At 50.4% G+C, this 17,330-nt stretch overlaps 2 protein-coding genes and 1 long non-coding RNA gene across 10 annotated transcripts; 1 reads left to right on the plus strand and 2 right to left on the minus strand.

Moving 5' to 3' along the window:
* Window positions 1-72: 72 nt before the first annotated feature.
* On the minus strand, window positions 73-13,142 carry KLC4 (kinesin light chain 4). Of its 7 annotated transcripts, XM_077903954.1 has the most exons (18): window positions 12,996-13,142; window positions 12,514-12,905; window positions 12,276-12,411; window positions 11,097-11,379; window positions 9,567-9,797; window positions 8,133-8,214; window positions 7,275-7,485; window positions 6,504-6,591; window positions 5,217-5,318; window positions 4,817-4,990; window positions 4,413-4,512; window positions 3,301-3,353; window positions 3,017-3,087; window positions 2,751-2,859; window positions 2,019-2,159; window positions 1,615-1,730; window positions 1,220-1,283; window positions 73-534 (listed from the first exon to the last, which is right to left on the minus strand). In XM_077903954.1, the coding sequence occupies exons 4-18, from the start codon at window positions 11,352-11,354 to the stop codon at window positions 484-486; spliced, it is 1,851 nt and encodes a 616-aa protein (XP_077760080.1). In that variant the 5' UTR covers window positions 11,355-11,379; window positions 12,276-12,411; window positions 12,514-12,905; window positions 12,996-13,142; the 3' UTR covers window positions 73-483. The 7 variants fall into 7 exon arrangements, with proteins under 7 accessions (XP_077760080.1, XP_077760084.1, XP_077760079.1 ...); XM_077903958.1 differs by lacking the exon at window positions 12,514-12,905 and having other exon boundaries at window positions 12,996-13,100; XM_077903953.1 differs by lacking the exon at window positions 12,996-13,142 and having other exon boundaries at window positions 12,514-12,986.
* A 49-nt stretch (window positions 13,143-13,191) lies between these two features.
* MRPL2 (mitochondrial ribosomal protein L2) lies at window positions 13,192-17,015 on the plus strand. Of its 2 annotated transcripts, none has more exons than XM_077903968.1 (7): window positions 13,192-13,414; window positions 14,525-14,693; window positions 15,497-15,638; window positions 15,746-15,861; window positions 15,936-16,046; window positions 16,232-16,419; window positions 16,767-17,015. In XM_077903968.1, exons 1-7 carry the CDS (start codon window positions 13,319-13,321, stop codon window positions 16,977-16,979), a joined length of 1,035 nt encoding a protein of 344 aa, XP_077760094.1. In that variant the 5' UTR covers window positions 13,192-13,318; the 3' UTR covers window positions 16,980-17,015. The 2 variants fall into 2 exon arrangements, with proteins under 2 accessions (XP_077760094.1, XP_077760095.1); XM_077903969.1 differs by having other exon boundaries at window positions 13,212-13,414; window positions 16,346-16,419.
* On the minus strand, window positions 15,007-17,201 carry LOC144317503 (uncharacterized). The gene is made up of 2 exons (XR_013383515.1): window positions 16,616-17,201; window positions 15,007-16,151 (listed from the first exon to the last, which is right to left on the minus strand). It is a non-coding gene; the product is annotated as an uncharacterized LOC144317503 (long non-coding RNA).
* Between the last annotated feature and the right edge of the window lie 129 nt (window positions 17,202-17,330).

The raw sequence follows: 17,330 nt of genomic DNA on the forward strand, positions 1-17,330 counted from the left end.
TTGCCCTTCTGTGAAGGGTCCCCACACAACCCTTGCTCCCTACCCTCTTCGGTCAGGACTCAAGTGGCAAAATGGTTACCTGATTCTTTTATTTAAGAAAAGTGAAATACATGGACCTGAAGTGAGGCAGCAGAGGGAACAAGAAAGGCCAGAGCAAGGCAGCTTGGCTGGCCAGCCCCAAACCCTCTGACAGAAAAGCCAGCAGCAAGTTCCATCTCTGAGATGCATGCCTGCTCTTTAAGCATCTTGGGGGCCTCAGAGCTAACTACTCTAGAGGACTACAGTGAGAGGATGTCCTGAGGGTCCTTCCTGAGGGGGATTCCTGAGGAGGGAGCCCAGACCCTAAGGGCAGCAGCAATCTTCTGGTTAACTGCTCTCCCTTCCCTGTCCCACCTTGGGGTTGGAAGAGCCAGGAGCAATAGGGAATGCTGAGAGGGCTGTGGGGGGGAACCCAGCAGACCTGGGGGGAGAGGGGGTTGAATGTCAGCTGCTTGAAGAGAGGTTCGTAGTGCTGGCACTGAGGCCCCGAGACACCTGAAATAGACAACACCATGCCATCAGCCCAGGGACCTTGGCCTCCCAAAGACTGTCCTCCAGAGTCTATCCATTACATGGCTGCAAACTATCTCTAGACCTAGGATGGAGCCTATAACTTCAATCCCAAACTCTGGGGCTCTGTGTAGTTTCAGCCTTTGCTAGGATTTTGAAAAAAGGCCAGGATCTGATGGAGAGAATTCCTGGAAGAGCCACATGAATATTGGCCTATACTTTGAATGTGTTAATACAAATGGTCAGTTGCCATTAACTTGTCATTATTGTTTTCTTAAACGTAGATGATTTATACTTTTTCTTCTTTTTTCCTTCTCATCTGCTACTGAATCCCCAAGGTGAAGACTATGGTGGCTGCAGGAGGAAGAGCAATTAGTATCCCCAAATCATTCCTGAATTATTCATAATTCCAAAGTACCAGTTTAGAGAACACTAATTCCTGTTCTCTTCCTGATTAATTTATTCACTTCCATCTCTGGCCCCAAACTGTCCCACAGTGGTAACCACCCCCAACAAGGTGTCTGCCTGATTCTCATCCACTCAACTGCAGTCCCCTGGCTGGAGTCTTCATGCCAGAGGACTTTCTCCTCTTCCCTAACTCCTGCGGCACTTGCTCCATGGCTACCCTTTCTTGCTCACCCACCAATAGGCTCACGGGCACTACTCTCACCTGGAGGGGTGCTGCATTGGGTTGATTCAGATAGTTTAAGGAGGCTGCCCGCTTCATGTTGCTGCTGCAATGCAAAAAGAAAGAACTGAGGACTCTTCTCTTCCCTGTAAGAGGCCTAACACTGTGGGCCTCTTGGGCACTGCTGCACACATCAAATCACTGCCTCCCCAACATCTGACACCCTACACACACTCTTATCTTCAGCAGTAACTGGCATCTCCTCAGGCACTTTTCCCGTCCCCTGGGGCACCCATTTTTCCCCAAACTCTTTCTCCATGGCCATCCCATTGACCACGTCTGTGTTTCTCTCCAGGGCATTCTCCAGAGATGGGCCAAGAGCAGTTGCAGGCAAGGACTTACGGTCTGCTTTGCAATATCTCAGTCTCACTGTGTACCTGGAGGGGCGAGGCTCCGTCCCCTGGAGCTTCCTAACCAGGAGTTCGCTGCTTCTACGAAGCACATCCCGGATCTTGCCCAGAGAACCGCTCCTCTGTAGGGTCCCACTGCCATCCTGGCAGAGAGGGATGGGGAAGAGAAGCTAAAGGGGTCTTATGCAGACTGGCTTCTGAGTCTATTGCTGCCCTTTATTCTGCACACATCCCACCTCCCCCTGAAAGCCGAGTGATTGAAAACAAGAGCCCTGTCAATAGATGGCTTGCAGATACCCCTTAGAGGGATGGGCTAACTGAACTGGAATATGGACCACTTGCCCTCACATCCTACATGGGGAGACCGGGAGTCTCTCACCACTACCAGCTGCAGGGACCAGGAGGGATCAGGGGGCAATATTGAGACTCACGCCTGACCATTCCACAGCCACAGAAGCGTCTTCACCTCCCTCGAATTTCACGCTGCCCCCAGGTGCCTCCTGAGAGGACCTTCCAACGTCACCTTCCCCAAGCAGCTCGGCCACCTTGGTTTGACTGATAGGGTCAGTGCCCTGGAAGGAAAAGGAAGGAACTGGGACTCTGCACACCTTAAATCCTCAGGTGCAGGCTTTCACACTTTTTTTTATCGCCAGCCACAACAAGGAAGACATTTTTCCTTGTGATGGCCTATACACACATACTGGAACAATACTCTATGCCTCTTCTCTTTGCCATGCAATCCTATTTACGAATAGATAGATGTTCTCACCATGGCCCACCCTGAGTTGATGTCAAGACAAATGAGTCACTACCCAAGATTTGAGAAACTCTGACTTCAGGCTCCCCTCAACTTCAACCCCCTCACCCACACCACCCACGGACCCCCTCAGCAAATTCTTCAGATTGTGACAGGATATGGTTTTCTTTTTCAAAGTCCTATTTAGTGATATGAACCTTCATCTTGGGAGTCCTGACCATAAAGGGCAGGTGAGAGGGTTAAGAATACACCTAAAAACAACCATGACCACCAGAGAGTCTCACCTCCCTTTCCCAGCTTTCTCCTTGGCCTCTTTTCTGATTCTTCTGACACTCCCAAGAAGCCTCAGTGGTCCTCTATTCCCAGGACCTACCTTCTGGACCTCCTCCTCCTCCGGGTCACTGACCTGTTTCTGGGAGCGTAGGGCACATTCTTCCAGGGTCTCAGCTGCCTCCAGCTTTCCCTGGCGCCTGTACAGAGCTCCTAGGTTTCTTAGAGTAGTGTTAACTGTGGGGCTGTGGGGAGGAAGTGAGGATGGGTTCAGAAAAGAAACAGAAGAGAGAGGGAGCAGAGACAAGATCAAAAGGAAGGAGGGAAAAGGTCCCTGAGGCCAGGATCAAGGTTTGGATGGAGGGCATTGGAGGCCAAGCCTGCTTCTCACTGGTGGCTCACCTGCTCACTTTGCAGGCCTTATACCAGCCTCCATATTCAGTGTAGGGTGTGCCGCCATCTCGGTGCCGGCTCTGCAGGACAGAAGGGAGAGGAAGGAAGATGAGAGCACAGAGATGCTGTGGCACCAGCAGGCTGGCTGTGGGCCAAGTTGTGGGCTGCGCTAGAGAAGGCCACGGCACCATGCAGCTGGGGCTGATGCTCATGTGGGAAATAAGCAAGGCAGGTGCAAGGAGTAAGCCAGAGGCTCAGATAGAGGTCCTCTCCACGCTGGGCCCCATACTCACTTTGCTCATTTCTTCCCGCTCCTCTGCATGCATCCAGATGGGCTTATGGTCATCTAGGGGTGATATATGGGATGGGGTGGTAAGATTAGAGAACACAGCTAGACAGTACAAGGGGGAGCCAGGACCCAAATGCCTGAGAACCACTAGGGCCTAACCCCCCACCGTTGGTCTACATTTTGTTTTTGTTTTTTTAAGTAGACTCCACAGGTGGAGCCCAACACAGGGCTTGAACTCACAACCCTGGGATCAAGACCTAAGCAGAGATCAAGTGTCTGACGCTCAAGACGCCCTGAGTGGTTCATTGGTTAAGCGTCTACCCTCGGCTCAGGGTATGATCCTGCAGTCTGAGGATCGAGTTCTGCATTGGGATCCCTGCATGGAGCCTGTTTCTCCCTCTGTCTATGTCTCTGCCGGTCTGTGTGTCTCTCATGAATTAAAAAAAAATAATCTGGGCAGCTCTGGTGGCGCAGTAGTTTAGCGCCGCCTGCAGCCCGGGGTGTGATCCTGTAGACCCAGGATCGAGTCCCATGTCGGGCTCCCTTCATGGAGCCTGCTTCTCCCTCTGCCTGTGTCTCTGCCTCTCTCTCTTTCTCTGAATAAATAAATAAATCTTTAAAAAAAAAAAATCTGGGGTAGTTCTGGTGGCGCAGCGGTTTAGCACCGCCTGCAGCCCAGGGCGTGATCCTGGAGACCCGGGATCGAGTCCCATGTCGGGCTCCTTGCATGGAGCCTGCTTCTCCCTCTGCCTGTGTCTTTGCTTCTCTCTCTCTAGCTGTGTCTCTATGAATAAATAAATAAAATCTTAAAAAAAAAAACAAATCTTAGGGCAGCCTGGGTGGCTCAGCAGTTTAGCACCGCCTTCAGCCCAGGGTGTGATCCTGGAGACCCGGGATCGAGTCCCACGTCCGGCTCCCTGCATGGAATCTGCATCTCCCTCTGCCTGTGTCTCTGCCTCTCTCTCTGTGTGTCTCTCTCATGAATAAATTAATACAATCTTTAAAAAAAAAAATCTTAAAAAAGTGTCTGACTCTCAACAGACTGAGTCACCCAGGCGCCCCTGCTCTGCATTTCTTCACACCCTGCAGGTCCCTCCCCAGGCCCACCCTGCTCACCATCCACAGACCCAAACTCCTGAACATGTGCACGGGTCAGGATCTCTTTGTAGAGCGTCTCAGCCTCAGCATATTTGCCCTGTTTCAGGTAACAGGAAGCCTGTGCGCAGAAAGGAAAAAACACGGGACAGAGACAAGGTCTTAGCAGGGCTCAGGGATTTCCACTTCTTGGTCTCCCTATGACTTTCCCCAGAGATCCTCCTCATCCTTCCTTTTCAAGCCGGATGGTCAAGGGTGTTCATTCCACTCCCAGGAGGCTCTGGGACTCGGCCTTCCCACAGGAATGAGGCAGATCCCTCAGCCCCACAGGCAGCCCCTTTGCGCAAAGGTGATGGGGTGAGTGTTGTACATTATGGTACTTTCCCTTCCCCTCCCTCCACTGACTTCTCCCCTTCCTCCCTTACCAGGTTGTTCTTGGTCCGGGCTACATTAGGGTTGTCTGGCCCCAGCTGCCCCTCATAGATGGCCAGTGCCCGCCTGTAATAGCGTTCCACGGCCTCATACTTGCCCTGGTTTTGGCACAACAGGGCCAGGTTGTTCAGCTGCTTTGCCACATCTGGGTGATCTGTGCCCAGGACCTGGAAGGAAGTAAAGGAGTGTGACAGGTGGCTAGGACTGTGTGTGTGTGTGTGTGTACAACACGTGTGCACATAAACATGTGGGGAACAAAGGAAGGGAATGACAGGAAAGGGAACAAGGCAGACATAGGGGGTTGAGAACAAAAATGAGGGAAGAGGGCAGACTGGAAGAGAGATGGTTGAGGAAGGACCACCGCATCAGAGAAGATGGAGAAAGCACAGGTACCTTTTCTCGAATCCCCAGTGCACGCTGGCACAGTGGCTCCGCCTCCTTGTATTTGCCCCTTTTGCCATAGAGCACAGCCAGATTATTGAGTGTGGCAGCCACCTAGGAAGACAGGCCTGTCCCCCTAAGCATTGGTGCTTTCAGAGGCCTCCCCCTGCACAACAGGGCCCCACACTGCACCACTCCCAGGATAAAGGAACTCTGCCATCCTACCCCTAGGTAGGGGAGAAGATGCTGACCTGGAGGTGCTGAGGTTCTCTCTGGGGGTGGTACCGCCCTCTAGGGGGATTTGTAGATATTTCTGGAGGTGGGGTTTTGGGTCACCATAAACACCGGGGCCACTATTACCTCTGGGAAGGTAAGGTTGGCAGATGTTCTGCACGTGGGGTAAAGCTCTGTTAACTCTGCAGTGTCCTGCCAGACATTTGAACACTGTAAGCCTTGACACTTAGTGGGATCTCAAGATAGGAGTTGTTTGCTCAGCTACATCATCCCTGCCTATCACGTGGGGGAACATAAGGAATTATTTTCCTAAAGTCAGCTCATTTGCAAAAATATCTTGTTTCTCATTTTCTCCATTATGACAATCTATCATTTCTTTTTCTCATCATATACGAATAGATCCGACCTGTAGTTACTTGGTGTGACACAGGATTTTAATCTTGTATCCACCAGTACTTCTGCTGTCATTTTTTTTTTCTGTCACTTTTTAAAGTGACACTTTAAAATACTTTTTATTTTTTTAGAATCTCTATGCCCAACATGGGGCGTAGACCCCAAGATCAAGAGTCTCCTGCTCTTCTGATTGAGCCATCCAGGAGCCCCTGCTCTGTCATTTTTCTAGTACTTTTTATATACAGTAGTCTTACTGGTCTCACTTTTTCTAAATCTAAAGTTGTATATTATGTTGTATTTAAGTTATATGTTATGTTTTCTGCCATAGTTGTACTTAAAACTGTTACCCTGTCATTTCATAGTACATATTCTACATGTTATTTTTCTCTAAGTTGCTTTCCTCATTTTTATATTAATGAGGTATCACTCAACATTTTTTGGAATTCTACGTGTATGTCAGTTACAGTGTCTGTGAATTATGTTTCAGAAAAATATTCATTATAAGGAAAAGTCATTGTGTCTCAAAGAATTGAGAACCACTGGTCTTAGCAGACAGGGCCTGAAGAAAGGAGCCCTCACACCTCCTCCCAGAGCACCCCTAGCAAGTGGGTTGAGGGCAGTGGATACACAAATGAAGAGAAGCCAGAAAAGGAGGAGGCAAGGAGTACTGACAGCAGGGTGGTCGCGGCCCAGGGTGCTCTCCCGGATGCTGAGGGCATCATTCAGCAGGTGGGCAGCTTCCTTATACTTATTCTGGTCCCTGGAAGAGGAGAGAAGTGACAAGGGGTGACCCTGAACTCTGCCCCCAAGCCATCTCTTTCCCTCCTTCCCTTAAATCTTTTTTTTTTTTTAATATTTTTATTTATTTATGATAGTCACAGAGAGAGAGAGAGAGGCAGAGACATAGGCAGAGGGAGAAGCAGGCTCCATGCACCGAGAGCCCGACGTGGGATTTGATCCCGGGTCTCCAGGATCGCGCCCTGGGCCAAAGGCAGGCGCCAAACCGCTGCGCCACCCAGGGATCCCCCCTCCTTCCCTTCAGTATGACTGAGGTACGTTTAGGGATTAGGGCCCCAAAAGGAGACAGGAAGCCTGGGGTGAGCAGTAAGAGTTCACCAACACATCTATACTTGGATACAGAACACTATATCACGCCAAGAAAAGACAAGTTACAGGATACAAGAAATGGAAACAGAAAAGGAAAGAGACCTTCCAAAAGGAAGGGAGAAGTGAAGAGTCTGAGAGATGAGCGGCTCTGAGGTCAAGGGCTCAGGTCTGGAAAGAACAAGAATGCTGATGGAAGAGAAGGCCTCTAGTGGGGTCACTTGGGTGAAGTGGTCACAGCAAGAAGAGGTACCCTCTGGAGAGGAGGAATGAGAGCCAAAGGCAGATCAAGGTGGGAACCCAGAGGCAGAGTTGGGAGACGAAGAGGCCAGGACTTACCGATATACCAAAGCAAGGATATTGAGCATGGTCGCGACATCAGGGTGGCCACGGCCCGAAGTGCGCTCCAAGTCCTCCAGTGCCTGTTTGCAGAGTGGCACAGCCACCTCATAGCGACCCTGGGCGGCGTACTGGATCACCAAGTTATGCAGTGTCCGCAACCTCGCTGGGATCTCGTATCCGCTGTGCTGGGTGCCCTGGCCACGGGATACTAACCATCCCAGAAAATGAACTGGAGACTTCCTCAAGGCACTCTTCCTCTCCCCTTTGCTGTCTGGCCTCCCCACTCTCACCCTGTGTCTCCTGTGTCTGTGCTCACCCCCGACCAGGCCCTCTCCTGGGACCCATCTCAACTGCTATTCCTTTGCCCACTCCCTTGTACCTGATCCTCACAATCCCACTTGTTCACCCAATAATCCATTCATTTCATTCAACAGAATTTACTCAATAAGCATGAGCTAGGGTCTGTGTCAGGGATATGAAAATTAGACAGACATGGTTCTCTCCCTTGAAGAGCTCTCCCTTGAGACAAGCTCTCCCTTGAGGAGCTCACATTCTTTCACTCCAGGGTCATTATCCTGTTCCACTCTGAGCTCCTTACTGACAAGAACTGTGTCATTCTCGACTCGGTATCCCTAATGCCTACTGTAGTGCCCAGTACACATTAACTGTGTAATAAATATTAGTGATAATGGGAAGGCTGAGGAAATGAAAGCACCAGCCCTGTCCCTACCCTATCTCCAAGGGAGGTAAAGAACCCATTTCCGGATGGTGAGCATCCCATATGCAAGGCGGGCCACAACTGGAACCAGCCCCCTGCTGCCCCTCTTCACCCTCCAACTCCAGACACAGACTCACAGCCATTGCTAGAGTCTTCTTCCTCCTCATTGGGGAAAAGATCATCCAGGGAATCCTTGGTGGCATCACCCTCCTTTTCCTCCTGGAAGGGAAGAAGTAGCATGTCTAGGCCAAGATATCCCCAGTGGCCTCTTCAGGCCCTTCTGAACCATGAAATCACTAACAGGTGGAGAAGACTCTCATTCATGTTCCTGCCGCTGGGAGGGCCAGCATCTGTCTGCAGCCTCACCCCCCTCTTGTTTGTAAATCTCCTTCTTTCACATTGAGAGCTCCCTAAGCACCCTCATTCTCTAGCCTCTACCCTGCTCCCCCTCAACTCTTGTAATTATAGTCCACTGCGGATCCCTGTGTGTTTATACTGATTATATGTCTGTCCTATTTTTCCTGAGGGCAGGGAGTGTGTATGATCTTACTGACACGTACCCAAAGTATCTAGCTCAGCCTCGTCCCCATCATCTGCCACCACTCCCTCTCAACTCAGTGCCCAACCCTCACTGTCTCACCTACTTCCACATGGGCAAATTTGCTTTGCCCCACCAGGCATGTCAGGCTTGTACAAACACCTCTAACCCTCCTACTGAGCCTCGCCAATGTGTCCCATGCAAATCATCCCACTCTCCCTGGACTAGATAGGGTTCCAGCCCTGGAGCCTTATCTATGACATATCCTCACCCCCAGTCTAGAAAACTCCTCCTTTGCCCTCATCATCCATCCAAAGCCAGCCCAACTCCTAACCCGTGCAATGAAAAAACTCCAACCTAAATCCTACTCGTCCCATCTGTGAATCCTTCTCAGGTCATTCCAGTCCCCACGAACTGATCTTGGAATTCCTCCCATACTCACTGAACCACTCATCCAGCACCGAGCATTTGCTGCTTTGTGTCATCACATACGCGTTCTCATATGTAAGACTTGGCCCTACAGCTACATTATAAGCTTGAGAAGGCAGTTCTTACATCTCCCTTACATACATCCTCCTGCACTGCCTCAGGCAGAGAAAGAAGTAAATGATTATTGAGTGAGACTTAAATTTCATATATTTGGAGAGCAAATTTTAGGAGTGTCTTGCTAGACTGTGCCATGCTTTCCCTCATTGTAGCACTTAGGATCCTAGACTGGAATTGTCCAGGTGCTTCTGTGTCACCCCCAACCCCAAATCCCTAACCATGAGAGCAGGAATTCTGTCTGCCTTGTTCACTGTTGCATCCTCAGCAGAGGGAGTACCCGGCATACACAGCCGTCATGTTGACTGAGTGAGTGAGGACTGTTTGCGCCTTGTTGCTATCTAGAGTTGGTGTCAGGACCTGAATACTGCCAGGTAGGGGGCAGGCTGCACAGCACTGCTGGCCCTGTAGCTGATGGAGCAATCGCCCCCAGGTCTCTGGGGACTCCCAGCTGTCTGCCCCATAGCCAGCCTGGTTTACGTGTGCTTACCGTGGTGTGCCCATCCTCGTCATACTGCCGCAGCTGCCCCAGGAACTCTAGGTGCTTCTTCTCCTCTTCCAGCTGAGCCACGGCTTGTTCGCTGCGCTGTAGCCGCTGCTGGGTGCCCGCCAGCTCATCCCGGAGCCACTGGTTCTCCTGACACAGCCTCCGTACCTGAGCCCGCAGCTTCTGTTTCTCCGACTCCACTGTGCTCAGATGGCTGGCCAGAGCCAGCATCACCTAGGTGGGCACATCCTGTAAGTAAGTACCAGACTCCGGACTGGAGCATTCAGGGATGAAGTGGGAAGGAGGCCTACTAGGAGGCAGCAAGATGGGCAGGGGCCAGGAGGCAGGGTCAGGTAGTGATAGGATTATCCTCAAAATATACCCTGGCTCCAATTTCTCAACACCACCAAAGCCATCACCCTGGACTAGGTCACCATCAGTTCCTACCTAGGTGACAAAAGGCTCCACGCTGACCTTTCTTTTTCTGTCCTTTTTCTCTGTTCTCAAGCCAGCATCCAGATGATTCTTTTAAAATGTTAAGTGAGACCACATCACTTCTTTGCTCTATATATTCCAATGGCTTTCATTTCATTCAAAGTAAATGCAGAGTCCTGATGACCTATACAAGTTCCCCTTGGCTCCTAACCTCTCTACCTCTTACACTTCATTTTCTTTCTTTCTTCCTTCCCTCTTTTCTTTTTTAAGATTTTCTAAGTAATCTCTATACCCAACATGGGGCTCAAACTCACAACCCTGAGCTCAAGAGTTGCATGCTCCACTGACTGAGCCAGCACTTCATTTTCTATTTTGCTTCACCTCATCCACTCTACTGCAGCCACACTGGTCCCTCATTGAACTCACTGGGAAGGCTCCAGGTCAGGGCCTTTGTATGTACTACCCACTCTGCTTTAGATGCTCTTCCCCCCATTTATTGTAAGACTCACTCTCTCATCTTCAAATCTTTGCTCAAATGTCACCTTTCAGTAAGACTTTTTTTTTTAAGATTTTATTTATTCATGACAGATACAGAGAGAGGCAGAGACACAGGCAGAAGGAGAAGCAGGCTCCTCGCAAGGAGCCTGATATGGGACTCAATCCCGGGACTGAGATCATGCCCTGAGTCAAAGGCAGACGCCCAACCGCTGAGCCACTCAGGTGTCCCTCGGTAAGACTTTTTTTGACCACCCTATCTAAAGTTGTGTCCTGTCTCTGTACCCCCTAGTCCCCTTCTCTGTTTTATTTTTATCCCTTTTCCTTAGCAATTATCACTCTGACATACAGAATCATTTACTTATTTGTGTATTGTTTGCCTCCTGCCACTAGAATGTAAGCTCCGAGATGGCAACGATTTTTGACTGTTGTGTCCAGTGATGTTTCTTCAGTGCCCAGAAGACTTGTGCTGGGCACAAAGTAGGGTTACTGAATGAATGAATAAATGAATGAATGCAAGCATCTAGGACAAGGCAATCCTAAATGACCCCAAATCTCCAATACTTCTCCAAGAGCCCCTTGGCGTCACCTCCTTCCTCTTACCTGGGCCTCACTGAGCCCCAGCTCAATGTTTTCCATGGAACGTCGCAGCTGCCGGGCCTTCTCATGCACCAGTCCTTCTTCATGGCCACCTTGCTGCAGACACTCAATGGTATGGGACAGACTTTGCAGGACAGCCTGATGTTCACTGTGTAGAGCCTCCAGCCCCTGGCTTACCAGCCGAGTGCTTCCCAGGATCTCCTCCTGGCTGAGCCGGTGCCCTGCAGGCTCATCCCGCTGACCCAACACCAGGCCTGACATCTTAGCCAGGGGGACCTTGCCTGGGCTGAGGAGAAACAACAGAACTCAGTAGAGGTAAAGATAAGAGAGACTGAGCACCTTGGTTAGAGGGTGGTAAGGATCCAAGGGAAGGGATGAGAGAGAGTATGGGTGATCTTCTGGTTTAATTGGAGAGACAGTGGCCAGTGGGGAGGGAGCCTACAAAGCTAAAGTTGTGGGAAAGAGAGAGGAAGAAGAATTGACTCGAATGAAGAAAGACTATAGAAGGAACAAAAGTGCTGAGAACCAGCTAACAAATTTAGCACTTAGGAAGAGAATAGAAAAGTTGTCGGAAATAGCACTTGGGCTAGGAATAGGAAAAGGAATCAGATGAGAGACAGCATTAGAGGGAACACAGAGGGTGTCTGGAGAATGCTGCAAAGTTAACAGGGTTAAAGCCAACAAAAGATATAAAGAAAATGGTACAGAGGTTTTGTTAAATGGGAAAGGTACAGGTTTCAAAGTTAGAGGGAAGAGGGAGAGAAGAAGAAAGGCACCTTCACTGCAGGACCCAGATGAGAGTCCCCCAGGAAGCTCAAGGTCTTCAGACTCCGTCACCCTCAGAGCCAAGGCCAGCATCTCCAAACCTAGTAAACTGCCTCTTCCCCCACTAGGCCTTCAACCGATACTTCCCACCTGCCAGGTGCCAGGCTCTCTTCCCACCTCCTCAAAAGACCTTGTTTCTCATCTTTCCAGGACTCTTACCGGTTTAGAGCAGAGCCCTTGCCTGTGGCACTCAGGCCAGAGCCCGGAAGAAACTCTTTCAGTAGCCAGGTACTCACAGGATCTGCCCTGCCCAAAGTCCAGAAGTCCAGCGTTCCCACCCCTTCTCTCTCCACTTCACAGCCACCCAGAGGACCTGGCACAGAGCCCTACTCAGGGCAGCACCCTCCCTCTCTCTACCTCCAAGGCCTTCAAAGGCGACCAACGTCGGTCCCTCTTCCTTCCTGAAGCCGACCTTCCACCCCAGGCCACTGGGAGCTATTTTCTCCCAAGAATGGAGTGATACTTGATCCGAGACCTGTGGCCAGGGGCGTGTCTGGGAAGGGAGAGGAGGGAGACCTGGTCACTCCTGAGCCATTCACTTTCAAGGCTTTGTCTTTGTCATGACCACCTAGTAATAGGCTCCAAGAGGAGTCACCTCAGGGTGCCTCTCAGACGCCTGAAGATGCAGGAAAGAATGGCAGGTCTTCAGAGCGGCTGTAGAGTCACAGGGAAAGGCGGCGCCGGGAGTTGGTCTCCCAGCCTGGGAATGCAGTAGAGAAATGTCCCCGGCTGTCGACCTGCCCTGGGGCCCAGGGTGGGGACAGAGTGAAACGGGCGGGGGCGATGGCGGTGGGGGGAGGTGCGGGTGGCCGGCCGAGGCCCGCCGCACCGGCGAGCCCCCAGCCGCCCGACAATCCCGAGGTCAACGTGTCTGTCCGTAGCGCAGGGGGCGGGGCAGGCCGTCTGTCTGTCTGTCTGGACGCCGAGGGGCGGGAAGACTCGCAGGGGGCGGAGTTTTTCAGCCAGTCTGGAGTTGTGCGAGGTCAGCTGGTGGGAATTTGTTCATCTGTCCGGGAATGCGGAAAAGAGGTAGCGGGACCTCAGCCCTCAGCCCCAGGAGTACCCTCGAAGACTCACCCGCAGTCTGTCGCTCTGGCCGCCTCCCTTGCCGGTACTGCCCCTTTAAATTAATCATGGCTGCCGCTCGAGGCAATTGTTTTGACGGCTCCGAGGGGAGGGGCCGAGTGCTCCCCAGTCACGCGACCTAAGGACCGCCCGGGGATTGGCTCTGGCCACGCGCACGGAGGTGTGTATGCACCTTGGGCTCGGAGTCTCTGCCCACCTCTTTACGTCATGAAGGAGCGACCGCACCAGGATTCGTTGGCGTCATCTATAGACGCCAGGCGGCCTGACTAAAAGTAATGGTGGTGCGCTGACTCCTGCGGAGCCTCGGTACCCTCATGGCCCTGAGGGCACTGACTCGCGCCCTGGGCTCCCTGAGCCTGACGCCCCCAGCCGCTGCTGCCCTCGGCCCGGGCCTGCTGCCAGCAGCCCAGGTAATCCACCCTATCTGGAAATGCTGTTTCTGTTCGGGCCGCCGGAGAGGGTACCCCGGCATGGGAGGCGGAGAATGAGTCTGGTCAGAAGTCACGCCCGCCCGGCCCCAGCGCTTGAATAAATCACTCTCAGCCTCAGCTTTCTGATTTGTTAAGTGTTCCTGTCCCACCAGGCCGCTGGATTCCTCGGATGAGATACGGAGGCGAAAGTATTTTACAGGCCACTGTACAGGGTTCAATAGTAACTGATAGCACCAATCGTAAGCCAAGCATAAGTAATAGATAATTTAAAGAAATGAACTCCTTTCAACCAATGTATAAGGCAGTTGTCATTACCATTTTATATATGAGAAAACTGATTGGCAGTCCAAGGTCATACACCAAATATTGGAGCTAGACAGTCTGGCTTCACAATCTGGGCTCTTAACCACTAAAGATGAATTATTGCTGAGATTAGAGAATGCGGGGCAAAATAACAAGATTAGGAGCCGAAGGAAAGGTATCCTCTATGTCCCTTGTGGACGATTGGTAAGTCACAGAAAAGTTTTAAGTCTTGTTCCTCTGGACCTTTCTGGATGATGGTAGACTTTGGCAGATGCATACTTAAAATTCAAAACCAAGGTAACTTTTTCCAAAATGCTGGGAATACAGCAGAGAACAAGACAAATGATCCCTCCACCCCATTCACATCTGGAAAACTCCCAGAAACAGAATACAGAGGGGCAAAAGGCACTGGCACTGATGGTGGCTATGGGTGTGTGAAAGTTACCAGGCTTGGAAAAGGGAATTGTTTAGGGAAGGAAGAGTCTCCCAGAGAAGAGAGGTTCTGAGCCAAGTTTGGAAGGTGATGCACAACGGGAAGAACATGCCATTGAAGAAATACTTCGGAGGTTATAGGATCAGATGAGAGAGAATCAATATACATATACCTGGGTAAACATTCCACCCTGGTATTTGTGCAAGCAGTAAAGGGTGGAGTTTTTGAACAGCTGATCTGGGACATTCCTGGAAGTAAGTAGGCTACTTGGTCTATGCCTCCTCCACCCTTGGTTCTCTGATGCTTCTCCTTCAGTTACCTTTCAAGTTAAAAAGATTTTTGTTTATCTCTAGGTAACAAGTAGTACCCTTCTCCAGCTGCCCTCTTCCTCAGTGTTGATCCCCTGCCGCCCAGTGCTTACCTCTGTGGCCCTTAATGCCAATGTTGTGTCCTGGAAGAGTCGTACCAAGTACACCATTACACCAGTGAAGATGAGGAAGTCTGGGGGCCGAAACCACACAGGTAAGAGCAAGACCAGGAGGATTTAAGCATTAAAGGGGAAAAACATGTTAGGATTCTAGGCCTATTTCTTGACAGGCAGAAGAATGTAATTAAAAAAGCATTTATTGGACTCCTGTATATAGTATGTGTGTTAAGAACCAGAGAGGAGAATACAAAGCAACACAAAGGTGGTCTGTGCTCCTTAAGAACATCTAGGTAGGGAAGCCCTGGTGGCTCAGCGCTTTAGTGCCGCCTTCAGTCCAGGGCGTGATCCTGGAGACCCAGAATTGAGTCCCACGTTGGGCTCCCTGCATGGAGCCTGCCTCTCCCTCGCCTGTGTCTCTGCCTCTCTCTCTCTCTCTGTGTCTCTCATGAATAAATAAATAAATAAAATCTTGAAAGAAAGAAAGAAAAAGAAAGAGAGAAAGAAAGAAAGAAAGAAAGAAAGAAAGAAAGAAAGAAAGAAAGAAAGAAAACCAGACATACACATGAAGCTCATGACATTTTTCTTCACGCCCTTCAGAAATTTACAAAAGTTGAGCTCTATTTACATCACTCTGTAAACTTACTGGATTCACTAATTTATAACGATTTTGTCTCGAAGTCTTATATTATTTCAATATCCTATAATTATGTTTTTACCAAGCTCCATGTAGGTGTTTCCCCACCCCCATTTACCCCACTGCACTATGCAAATTTTTTATTATTTTCTGGTGTGTCATAATGTTAGGAAGTATTGCTGTCTTCCCAGGATGAGCCTGTTCCCCTGCTGGGAGCTGATTCATCTGACCTGGGTCATGTCTCTGCACTTACCCTGACCACAGGACGAATCCAAGTGCATGGTATTGGCGGGGGCCACAAGCAGCGTTATCGCATGATTGACTTTCTGCGGTTCCGGCCTGAGCTGGAAACAAAGCCAGGACCTTTTGAAGAGAAGGTCATCATGGTCCGCTATGATCCCTGTAGGCAAGTTGGGATGTGAGATGATGGTGTGGCTGAATGATTCATCTGTGGCTTTTCAGAACATGTAGGGCTGCCTAGATCATCTGCTCATATGTCTTCACCCCTCACAGATCAGCAGACATAGCTCTGGTTGCTGGGGGTAGCCGGAAACGCTGGATCGTTGCCACAGAAAACATGCAGGCTGGAGATATAATCCTGAACTCTGACCACATAGGCCGAATGGCAGGTAAGAGTGCCGCCAGATGTGTATGGGCCCGGAGGATGCAAGGGGTCTGGTGCTGATGAAGTTCTGTCTTTTAGTTGCTGCTCGGGAAGGGGATGCACATCCTCTTGGGGCCTTGCCTGTGGGAACCCTCATCAACAACGTGGAGAGTGAGCCTGGCCGGGGGGCCCAGTATATCCGAGCCGCAGGTATGAGGAAAGGAGCTGCTTTGGGATGGGGAGTCTTAAAATTTGGAAGACCAAAGGGTACCTGAGGTCACAATTCTCTGAAGTCCTGGCCCCACATGTAGTCCTCTGGCAGAAAAAAAGAAGAAAAACGAGAGTGGAGAGGTGCTTGTGTTTTGACCTAAAACATTGTGTGCATCCTACTTCAGGGTATCTGTTCCTAAAGGGCAAAGCAAGGTCAGGGTATGGGCTATGTCGCCCTGTAAATTTTCCCCCGCCTCCTCGTTTGTGGAAGACAGCAAAGTGGCTTCCCTCTTCCCCAGGGACATGTGGTGTGCTGCTTCGGAAAGTGAATGGGACAGCCATCATCCAGCTGCCATCCAAGAGGCAGATGCAGGTGTGTGTGAGTATAGGTGGGAGGGATCAGCAAAGGAGGAATTATCGGAATGCACCTTTCTTGTCTGGGATAGTTCCCAGGTGTTTTAGGAACCACCCTGAGCTAGGTGTGTCCTTTTCTGCCATGTGACCAGGCATGCCCTGTCAGGCTGGCACTATAATGGGAGAGGGAATAGTGCCTTTTGTTTTCAAATTACCATAGGACCTGCACTCAGGTTCGATGATGCTGTGGTTTTTTCCTGTCCTCTCCCTTCTCTCAGTGAGTGTAAGAAGCCTCCCCAGAGTCAGGAAATCAACGTCATGTTCTTTCCCAGTGGTGCATTCTCCTCCATCCGCTTTCTCGGTCAGGTTCTGGAAACGTGCATGGCAACAGTGGGCCGGGTATCCAACGTTGATCATAACAAACGGGTCATCGGCAAGGCTGGGCGGAACCGCTGGCTGGGCAAGAGGCCTTCCAGCGGGCTATGGCACCGAAAGGGGGGCTGGGCTGGCCGCAAGATTCGACCATTGCCTCCCATGAAGAGTTATGTCAAGCTGCCTTCGGCAGCTGCCCAAAACTGATATCGCTGAATTCTAATAAAATCGCTCCTATTTTTATCTGTTACTGTTTTTTGGGGAGGGAGGATGGTACATACTAGACCTGGGGGAGTGGGGGAACACAGGTGCAAACAAGGATGGAAGAGAAAGGAAAGGACGTTATGCGGCGAAGACTGGAGCTCTTCCCCTCTTTTCTAGCCACCCCACCCACCCCCGTCTCGTGGGGGTTTTTTTGTTTTTTTGTGTTTTTTTTGTTTTTTTTTTTTTTGTTTTTTTTTTTTTTAAATTTTTTATTTATTTATGATAGTTACAGAGAGAGAGAGAGGGAGGCAGAGACACAGGCAGAGGGAGAAGCAGGCTCCATGCACCGGGAGC

The sequence above is a fragment of the Canis aureus genome, chromosome 7 (assembly GCF_053574225.1).
Source record: "Canis aureus isolate CA01 chromosome 7, VMU_Caureus_v.1.0, whole genome shotgun sequence".
In the NCBI taxonomy this organism is placed as follows: Eukaryota; Metazoa; Chordata; class Mammalia; order Carnivora; family Canidae; genus Canis; species Canis aureus.